Source organism: Candoia aspera, chromosome 2, assembly GCF_035149785.1.
Source record: "Candoia aspera isolate rCanAsp1 chromosome 2, rCanAsp1.hap2, whole genome shotgun sequence".
NCBI lineage: Eukaryota > Metazoa > Chordata > Lepidosauria > Squamata > Boidae > Candoia > Candoia aspera.
The window spans coordinates 2,941,061-2,950,460 of NC_086154.1; the positions used below are offsets into that span (position 1 = coordinate 2,941,061).

At 45.4% G+C, this 9,400-nt stretch overlaps 1 protein-coding gene across 1 annotated transcript; it reads right to left on the reverse strand.

The window, feature by feature from the left end:
* Positions 1-4,380: 4,380 nt before the first annotated feature.
* LOC134491937 (zinc finger protein 253-like) lies at positions 4,381-8,253 on the reverse strand. The gene is made up of 5 exons (XM_063296024.1): positions 7,767-8,253; positions 7,292-7,409; positions 7,067-7,146; positions 6,142-6,268; positions 4,381-5,802 (listed from the first exon to the last, which is right to left on the reverse strand). The coding sequence occupies exons 1-5, from the start codon at positions 8,169-8,171 to the stop codon at positions 4,493-4,495; spliced, it is 2,040 nt and encodes a 679-aa protein (XP_063152094.1). The 5' UTR covers positions 8,172-8,253; the 3' UTR covers positions 4,381-4,492.
* Positions 8,254-9,400: the final 1,147 nt, after the last annotated feature.

Below are 9,400 nucleotides of genomic sequence, written 5' to 3' on the forward strand. Positions count from 1 at the left end.
CTAACGGGCTGTCTTCATTCACACAGCTTCCCAAGCCTCTGAGTGGGTCCCAACAAGATGAAAAGCAGGTGACCCAGCCCCATCCATGCAATCTCTATTTTGCATCTCCATTCCTGAAAAATCTCAATTTGCCATCTGAGGTTTTGCAATGCCAACCTCCCCTCTCCCCCCATTCAGAGGCTTTCCCGGGAAATTGGGGTGAAGGGCTCCCCCAAAACTCCTGCTCCCTGGGGATCCTGGGCTTTTTCCTGGCACCACAAAGCAGGTCTGGTGCTTCCCCCCCCCCTTGCCTGGCACGTGCATGGAAAGGGGTGGCAGGGGAACATGGGATCCAGGCTCTCCCCCTTCACTGAACCTGAATGACAAGTTTTGCACCTCTGCTCTTCTTCCCCAACACGAGGCCCCTTTGCTCCCCTTCCCATGAGGATTCTCCACTCACTTGCGCATAGTCAGGTTCGGATGCCTGTCCCCAGGAGACTTTTTCTGCAGCCTCTTTGCCTTCTGTGAAGCGCAAAGGGTTAAAGGGAGGAAGTGCAGAGTCCTAGAGAAACCGGACAGTTGGTGACCTCATTCACTTTCGGCCAACCTTCAAAAAAAAAAAAAAAAAAAAACCCAGCAAAATGATCAGGCGCATGCGCAGTTGCCTTCTGAAGCTTACAAGCTGCCCGTCCTGTCACGTTTCTGGAGCAGAGGTTCTCACGTTTGGCAACCTTAAGATGTGTGGACTTCAACTCCCAGAATTCCCTACCTCAGCAAGGCTGGCTGAGGAATTCTGGGAGTTGAAGTCCACGCATCTTAATATTGCCACGCTTGATCAACACTATTCTAGAGGGACATCCCCACCGCCCCGCTTGATCCTGCGTGCAATTGTGCGATTCCCTGCCACGAGGGCTGTCAAGTGGGAGGGCAGGGCCCCTTGGGGGAAAAGGAGAGCGGGGGACCCTTTTACGGGAGGTGCGGGGAGCCAGCCTCGGGTCTGCAGGCACAGTGATGCGCCAAACTAGCTCTCCCGCTTTCCCCACAAGAGCGGGACCCACCGCTTTTTTCTCGCTTTCAGAAACAGCCCCTCCTCCCCCAGCAGGGGAGTCTCCCAAATCGGCCTCTCTTTGCTCCGGATTTGTTTTTGCTTTTTTTTTTTTGCAGGGCCAGTGTGCCTCTGCTCCGTGTTGCAGGGGAGATTTCTCTCGCCCAGAAGATGCATACAAAAATGCCGCAAGGGTTGCACGAAGCAAGGGCAGCTTGGAAGGGGATGCCCCCGGGCTGTGCCTCCCGGACAGGAGTTGCAATCTGCAATGAATACCTGTCTCGGGGCGAAGCATTTTTGGTTTCTTCCTGGCTGGCCACCCGGTCACCACTCCCAGCCTCTCCTGCAAGGGCTTCTTGCAAAAAAGCGAGGGAAGGCATTGATTTCAAGAGGGAAGACTTTGGCCGCTGCGCCCACTTCCTGCCCTAATTTCAAGGCAATCTCGAGGTGCTTTGTCTAGACACAAGCGCGTGCGGGCACAGTACGCCTGCGCATGGCCAGCTCTTCAGCCACGGAGCCCCCTCGTGGTCCCTGCCTGCAATTGCAGGGGGTCTTGCAAAGGGCAGGGAGGAAGACGCTTTCTCCAGAGTTCAGAGATGGTGGCGGTGGGAGAGAAATGCTCCCCAGGGAATGGAGGGCAGAGACAAGAACTGGGGGCAACTAAATGTAGCGAGGCAGCTGCAGATATCTGAGGAAGGGCTAAAGCACCATTTCCAGCCATTCCTGTGCAATGGTGAATTTGGTATGTACGGCTGGGAAGTCATCACTTCAGACTCCGGGGCCTTCTGTTAATGATTCATAGAAGTAACATTTCATACACATCTCATCATGGGTGTGGGTGGGCATGGATGTAGTTCGCCAGAAGATAGCTAGGAAAAAGAAGGTGGTTTATGAGATAAGCCATAGCATGTTGGATTCACAGAACATGCTGAGCCATAAACCATAGCTTCCAAACTACAAAATGTTTTGTCTGAGTTTCGTAGAAACCAGCCTATGTGGTGTGTAAAACATAGCTTATGGTTTGATGGGCCACAGCAACTCAGCCAAGTATGGTTTATTCAATAAATTATGGTAAGCCAAATCATGGGTTAGGAGAAAGGGAGACTGATCGAGTAGAAATGCAAGGGAGCTTTCTTAATTTGAACGGGATGCAATGCAATTGGGAAGGTTTGATTAATGGAAAATTAATGAAAAAAAACTCAATTTGAATTTTCAAGGGAATTCCAGGAAGTCTGTGTAATAGAATTGAGTCTCTTTTTCTCACGTAAAATGTGGACACTCATTTTTGTTATACAGAAAACAGAGGAGGCTCTGTCATCTAGAAACCCATAGTTTCAATTTAACTTTGCCAATATGTAAAAGGAAAAATCTGAACATCAGGTCTGAATTTTTTTTTTTTACCTAATGGAGGGATCTGATAAACCTTAAACGAACATCTGAAGTAGAGGGCAAGATCTTTAAAATAGCTTTAAAATAGGAATCATCTATATGGTCCAGAATCCTGTACGTATTAAACAACTATTTGAAGTACAGAATAAATATTATTTTTCTTCCTGTTAAATAATAGTGATGGGATGGTGATTTTAAAGTTAATTTGAAGAAGGCAGCAGAAACATTATGGCCCCAGAACCAGCCTTCACTAACTGCTGGGAACAGAGCAGATAATAATCGGTTCAAATCGCTTTCCTTTTGCTTCTATTTCCCTTAGCAACAGCAAGTGCCCACCCTTGGCACTAGTGCCCACCTTTCGGAGTGTTTTGCCCACCCAAGGGTGTGAATAAGTATTGTACACCAGTGAAGTTGTACTTGCTTATGACGTAATGATTTTCTGATTGTAGCTCTTTAAAGCCTGATGCCTTGGACTTCCACTTCTGGCGCTTGCTTTGAAAGCCAGTTTCCAAATGCCATTTATCCTGTGCAGAACAAAGCTGTAAAAGGGATTTCCGCCTTGCGACCTAATTGGCAAAGCATGCCAGGTTTAAAGAACCCAGAGGTCCTGGGACAAGAATGGTAGCTCTGAATTTTGCCAGCAGCAGCTTCGTGGATCCTCAGGAACAAGCAAAATCCTATCTGACATTGGTGTGGCCAAAAAAGCGGGGAGGGGGCGTTTATTAAAAAGAGAGCACACAAGATCTGGCAACACAGAAAATAGTAAAATCAGGTCGTGGAAAAATTAAAAAACAACTTGTGCCTAAAGGTCTGGTGGGAACAAAAGAAAGATGGTGTTTGGGACACATGGAATGAAGCGAGGGGTTAAGAATGAGAAAAATTAAGATCCTGAAGAAGCAGAAATATTGAAATATTGAAAGAAAACAACTCCCAAACTGGAGAAATGATGCAAAGGGATAAAGCCATAGAAAATTTTCCCTCAGAAAAGGCACAGATTTGGACAAATTAAGGGTGAATTTGGCTGGTGAGTGATGAAAATGTAGAATTCATGAAAATAAGAGCAAAGACAGAAAGATGGCAGCCAACTATTGGAGCGAGAATAAAGCTAATTTAAGAGGGGACTGAGGAGAACCATTTATTTCTTTGAGAGACTAAATAAAGAAGAATTGAAAAAGCATCACAAACAGGAAGTTAATGGACCTCCGGAGAATTCATGGCAGCCTCAGTATCTTGGGATCTCGAAGGGAAGTTCTTCAGAGAAAAATAAAGTACAGATTATATTCTAGGGAGGAGAGTGGAAGATGCAGGAGAAATCAAAAAAGTTGCCAATTTGGAAGAGACCCATCTGCATTCATAGATGTAAGAGAAGGGAAAAACAGCAATTTAGTCCAGTTGGAGCAAAGAAAAGCAGCTCAGAAGGGCCACCTATTAAAAAAAAATTAAAGTGACTCCGATTTTTTTCTTTTATAGCATTAAATGGGGAATTCAATTTAATTTGGGCATGGCTTGGTAAAAAGAATGATCATACAAGACTGCAAAAGGCAAATATCTGATCTGCAGCACCGGATAGTTGATATGCATGGTTTGTCAACAGCTGAAATTTGTTTGTTTCGGAGAATGGGCAGAAAAAAAATTGAGCAGTAGGGTCAAACTTTTGCTTTTCTCGTATAATTTCCAGGCCCCTTTTCCTCTCTTTTTAATGATTATTATGCATTTATCAATTCTGAAATTAAATTCCATAATACCATTTATATATTTTTACTTTTTCTTTTGTTAATCGGTTAGTGTAATAGTAAAAAAATGGGAATAGTTTTCCCCATGGTAGAGTATGGCTGAGAAAAGCTGGACACTGAGCGAGAGAAAGGAGCGATTATGGATTTGGAGATGGTTCCAGAGTCCAGTGGACTGTAAGAAGAGCCCATCAGTAGATCATAGAAGAAAGAAAGACCAATTCCCATCACGCAATAATTATTTTTTTATTCATTATTACATTTATACCGTGCCTTTCTATTTCTGTAAACACTCAAGGCAGCTTGCAAAAATTTAAAAACTACAAGATACAGAACACTCCCAGTATTTTTATGGGTTTTCCCTGATGTGGATACTTTTATGGGAAATAAGGAAACAGCTCTGAGTAAAGCTCTTTCCACACTCCATACATTTAAATGGTTTCTCCCTGGGGTGGATGTTTTTATGGGAAGAAAGGTGACTGCTCCTGCTGAAGCTCTTTCCACACTCCAGGCATTTATAGGGTTTCTCCCCTGTGTGGATCCTTTTATGGTAGGTAAGGTAACAGCTCTGAGTAAAGCTCTTCCCACACTCCATACATTTAAATGGCTTCTCACCCGGGTGGATGTTTTTATGGGAAGAAAGGTGACTGCTCCTACTGAAGCTCTTTCCACACTCAAGGCATTTATAGGGTTTCTCCCCTGTGTGGATCCTTTTATGAATTGTAAGATCAGTACTCCCCCTGAAAGTCTTCCCACATTCCATGCACTTTAAGGATTTCTCCCCTGTGTGGATCCTTCTATGGGACTGAAAGGCACTGCGGTCTCTGAAGCACTTTCCACAGTCCATACATTTATATGGTTTCTCCCCTGTGTGGATCCTCATATGGTTGGGCAGGTGGCTGCTCCATCTGAAGCACTTTCCACACTCCATGCACATATAGGGTTTCTCCCCTGTGTGGATCCTCATATGGCAAGTAAGGTGACCTCTTTGAATAAAGCTCTTTCCACACTCCATGCATTTAAATGGTTTCTCACCTGTGTGGATCCTTTTATGCAACGTAAGATTACTGCTCATAGTAAAGCTCTTTCCACACTCCATACATTTAAATGGTTTCTCCCCTGTGTGGACCCTTTTATGAGATGTCAGGTCAGTATTCCGTCTAAAGCTCTTTCCACACTCCATGCATTTGTATGGCTTCTCCCCTGTGTGGATCCTTTTATGGGACGTAAGAGAACTGGAGTGACTGAAGTTTTTCCCACACTCCACGCATTTATATGGTTTGTTTTCTGTGGAAACGCTCGGATATAAAGTCAGAGGGAAGTTCTGATAATAGTTCTTTACATGCTCTCTGCATTCATAAGCTTTCTGTTTTGTGTGGATTCGGCAATGTTGGCTTCTATCAGGTTTATCTATGAATAGTCCTGCATGCCCTGGATTCTCTCCCTTTTTCTTTCCCTTGTGATTTTCTTGGATCAGGAAGTCCTGTATTTCCACAGTTTGAGTAGCCGAGAACTCCTCACCCCGACTGCTTGATTGGTTGTCCCCACATTGTTCTGGTCTCCATGTATTTTGAAACATCTCCTCTTGCCCTTCGTACCTGACTGTTTGAAATGGCCACATCTTTGTCTTCTCATTATTCTTATTTTCTTGCCCATCACCTGCATGAGGAAAGGAAAAAAAAAAGAGGAATGACTGTTAGAACGAGAGAAACATGGAATCCGGTCTCATGTATCGATTTGTTCCTGGTGAGATTTAACAAAAACTGAAAAATCCTCACAAATGCTGTCTCAAATCTTAAATGAGAAATGGCCAAAACATTTAAAGATACCCTTATCGATCTCTCCTTATCCTCAGGCCCCCAGAGAAATAGATCTTCTCAGCTTTAAAACTAAAATACAAGCTTTGCTTTGGAATGCCTTGAAAGGAAAAGGAAGAGACAGAAAATATATGTACAAATCAGAATAAGTCAGGGCCTCAGAGTAAGTCAGGGCCCTTACCTAGAGAAGTTACATTCCTTGAATTCTCCAGCATGACCTCCCCATGCAGAGCTTTTTGATGGGGATCCAGTAGGGTCCACTCTTCTTCAGTGAAAAAGACAGCCACTTCCTGGAAGGATACATGACTCTGAAAGAAGATAATGTTCCCAGTGAACATAACACCGGGATGGTCTTGTAAATTCTCTATCTTAATTCACATATCTAAAAAGAATGGACATTTTACTTCAACTATGTCAAAGAAAATGACTCCATGAGAGCATCTGTTGCTGGAATGACTTTGGAAGTACCACTGATCAATGACTCTGATCTTTCCTACCGAGTGTTTTTAAAAAGTCCCGTTTTCACCTTGGCCCAAGACCACTGATGTCTCTTAAGGATCAGTGCTGCCCCTATGCTGTTCAACGTATACATGAAAGTGCTAGGAGATCTCACTGGGGGATTGGTATAAAATGCCTTCAACAACCCTTTAGGGAAGCTTCTTCTGCTCAGAATCACTGACTGGATGGGAAATAAGAAAGGGAAGACTTGGGAGGAAATTATACCACTGTAAAACAGATGGCTTGGTTGGCACTCAATTCTAAGCAGAACCCAGACTGTTCTGAGGCTGTCTTGGAACTCCTAATCAGCTTGATTATTTCCCCGACTGTGAAAAATGGAATTAAGTTTGGAGAAACGAACTAGACATCTTTCAAATACACAAATAAAATGTATCGCTTTGTTTACAATTATTGCCCCGTGTTTGCTAACTGCACTGCTATCTCTTGAAGGAGTTTCAAAAATTATGCTAGAGGTGTAAGAAAAAAAAGCAAGTCCTAAACTATTGAAAAAAATAAGAACTGTTGGCAGGGAACGTGATGTACTGCACATACAGCTCTCTCTGCTCTACAAATGCGTCTCTGCATCTTTTCTAAGGCTCTCCACCTACCAGAGCTACAGGCACAGATGTTGTTTCTGCTTTATCAAAAGGAGACGATTCTGCAAATACCAGCGACGCTGTTTTGTTCCCTGCGAGAGACAAAATTGGTGGAAGCAGACTTTTGGAAAGCAACTTTAACAACATCCAGAATGATATTACGAAACAAGAAGAAGAAGAGAATAAGGGATTACTGGAATCTCTCACTTACAGTGCTTAGAAAGGCACTGATCGTACCTGTTAAGAGGTTCTGACTTGGACCTTCTTGGGAAATCCGGTTGAAGATTAGCTCCTGAGATGGATGCTGTCCTGCCTTGGGGCTTTCAGAGATCACTCCCATGAGGGATCCCTGGGCCTGAAATACCATACAAGAAGGGGAGTTAATGGTATCCATCTTGGTGGATTCTTGCCCTTTGCTTCCAACTTCACAGCCCCAAATCTTCATCAGTGGGGACGGAAAGTGGTATTGGAACATTTTGCTCCAACATTTTGCCTGTGGAGGGAGGCTCCCAGAGTCGCTTTTTGACTGAGACAGGCGGTGACTAAATTGGAAATATAAATAAATAAAGCCTCTGAAAGTGACAATGGATTGATCTGCCTAAAGAGGTACTTAAATATCGCCATCATGCTCCTACCTCCAGAAAGCTCAAGTGGTGAGATATTTAAACATTTAAGAATATTGTTGCCATCCATCAGGGTCAAGTCTTCTCACCTGCAATTTTTCCTGTTTTGTTTCCTCTCCTTGGCTCAGCAGGAAGCCCTCGGCCAGGGCCACTGCCTGGGAACTGGTCTCTGCTCCGCACTCCCGCACCCAGCTCTTCATCTCCAGGGGCAGGATGGCCAGGAACTGCTCGAGGACCACCAGGTCCAGCATCTCAGCTTTTGTGCTCCTTTCTGGTTTCAGCCATTGAGCACAAAGGTGGTGGAGCTGGCTGCAAAGCGCTCGGGGTCCCTGGGCCTCCTCATACTGGAAGTCCCTGAAACACTGGCACTGATCGTGCAAACTGACCGCTTCTTCCTCCAGGTTCTTCTGTCCATTTTTTAATTCTGTGGCCTCAGGGTGAGCACCATGAGGAGCTTTTCTTCTTCCTTCCTCTGCTGGGTATTCAGTATGCATTTTCTCTGGGTTTTCTACTGAAACACAAAATGGGATCAACTTTCTCCTGATCTCCAAAGTAATTTTCCCTGATAGGACCTCAACTGCATGAAGAGACTTGGGTAAAAACTCACCCTCCTTACTTATGAGTCACTTTCATCTGCAGACAAAAACTCATGAGCAAGATAAGATGCTTCCAGATATAGACAACAAACCACTGGAACTGAAGAGACCTGCAAACCAAAGCCTTTTTCTCAAGCTTCTTGACTGGTTGATCCTTCAAGAAGAATCCTTGTAAGATGAGAGTTTGCAGGCGTGAGGCCATTTCACTCCCACCCGAACTCGAAGCATCTCTTCTTTCTCTGCGGGAAGAGGCACATAGAGCCTTCAGCGGGAGGAGAAGGCCCTGCGCTTATTCCAGCCATAGCTCCTTCCATCCAGGGACCGCTCACTCCAGCCCTAAGCTGGAAACTCTTGGAGATATTCCCATCATGCCATGGAGAATCATCTCAGACCTGGAACGCATGGGCCAAACAAGGAGCAAGCTGCTCTCCCAGGTTATGAAATGCGGGTCACAATGTCTAGTCTAGACTGGAAGCAGCTCATCCAGTGCTAAAAACCAAGCATTCTGGTTAATAGTAGAAGAAAGGGTTCAGAGGGTGACCAGCCAGCAGCTCCTTATGTAAGGTCTAAGGTACATCCGGTTTATTCCCTAGTCTAGATATGCCATCCAGAGGCAAGACCAACGATCCCAAGGCCAAGAAGCCAATGAGAATCAACTCCTATCTCCCCATCACAGAAAGGGCACAAACCGGAGCACTTGGTCCTTCAAGAAGAACAGACTTACAGCTCCAGGGTGCTTCCTTGCCGTCCAAAAGCCTCAACCCAAGCCACTCTCTGGAGCAGTGGAACCGACAAGGCCCTCCCAACCCTCCCAACTTCGTTAGTCGTCACGTTCACAACTGGTCGTATTTATGAGGAAGAAGCTGCCTTTACAACCAGGGGCAGGACGACGGGGGAAGGTTGCCTGCCCCTCTCCGGCCGGACACCTGAGCACCGCATGCACGTCCAAAAGGGGCGGGGCTTGTGTCGTGGGGACACGAGCGGTGGGGGCCAACCTGTCAAAGCCCGTCTTCTCCGGCCGGGTCTCCGTCCAGGGCTGGCAGCTGGCCTCTTCTGCGCAAGAGGGTCCATCTGCCTCCTCCCTGTTCGGAGAGCTGTCCTACCTGTCAGGGCGAGAAGTAACTCTC

Coding starts and splice junctions, on each gene's coding strand:
- LOC134491937 (XM_063296024.1), bottom strand. CDS start 8,171: ATGCATACTGAATACCCAGCAGAGGAAGGAAGAAGAAAAGCTCCTCAT. Junction 7,410..7,766: donor CAAAACAGGAAAAATTGCAG/GTGAGAAGACTT, acceptor ATGGTATTTCAG/GCCCAGGGATCCCTCATGGG. Junction 7,147..7,291: donor AAGTCAGAACCTCTTAACAG/GTACGATCAGTG, acceptor TGTCTCTCGCAG/GGAACAAAACAGCGTCGCTG.